The sequence below is a fragment of the Cantharellus anzutake genome, assembly GCF_015039405.1.
Source record: "Cantharellus anzutake strain C23 chromosome Unknown EI90scaffold_171, whole genome shotgun sequence".
Taxonomy (NCBI): domain Eukaryota; kingdom Fungi; phylum Basidiomycota; class Agaricomycetes; order Cantharellales; family Hydnaceae; genus Cantharellus; species Cantharellus anzutake.
This window is the reverse complement of record NW_024067121.1, coordinates 148599-148990: the sequence shown is the minus strand read 5'-3', so window position 1 is coordinate 148990 and position 392 is coordinate 148599. Positions and strand designations below refer to the sequence as shown.

Here is a 392-nt window from a genome sequence, read left to right as displayed (position 1 = left end):
CAATTTTGAATGGGAAATGATTCTGGTCTCACCTTCTTCTATGCATCTGGTGCATTCAGGGTACATGCCATCTTTGAACATGGTGATATGATCCAGAGTAAGCATGCATGTCTTGGAACATATGTCACACATTAAGGTGCGGTTGTATAATGACCTGAGCATGTCTTGATAGAACACCAGATATGAAGACCATACTTGAGAGAGCCATGAAGAGTAACATGAGCCCACCTGCCATTATCATCCATTTGAGGAAGGCCTGCCTTGGCATCAAGATCATCCACATTTTGTGTATAAGAGCGGCAAAGGAGTTTGAGCTGGAAGAGGTGGACGAGGAGGTGGTGTGTTGCATTGGGTTGTGCATGTAGGCAAAGCTCTGACAAGGTGCCCAGCAT

The 392-nt window shown here is 45.4% G+C and overlaps 1 protein-coding gene across 1 annotated transcript; it reads right to left on the bottom strand.

The window, feature by feature from the left end:
• On the bottom strand, window positions 1-392 carry EI90DRAFT_2814996 (uncharacterized protein; the record flags this gene model as incomplete). Its single annotated transcript, XM_039053549.1, has 2 exons — window positions 1-154; window positions 196-392. Coding segments are annotated over 2 exons (351 nt in total), but the record flags the coding sequence as incomplete, so codon positions are not given.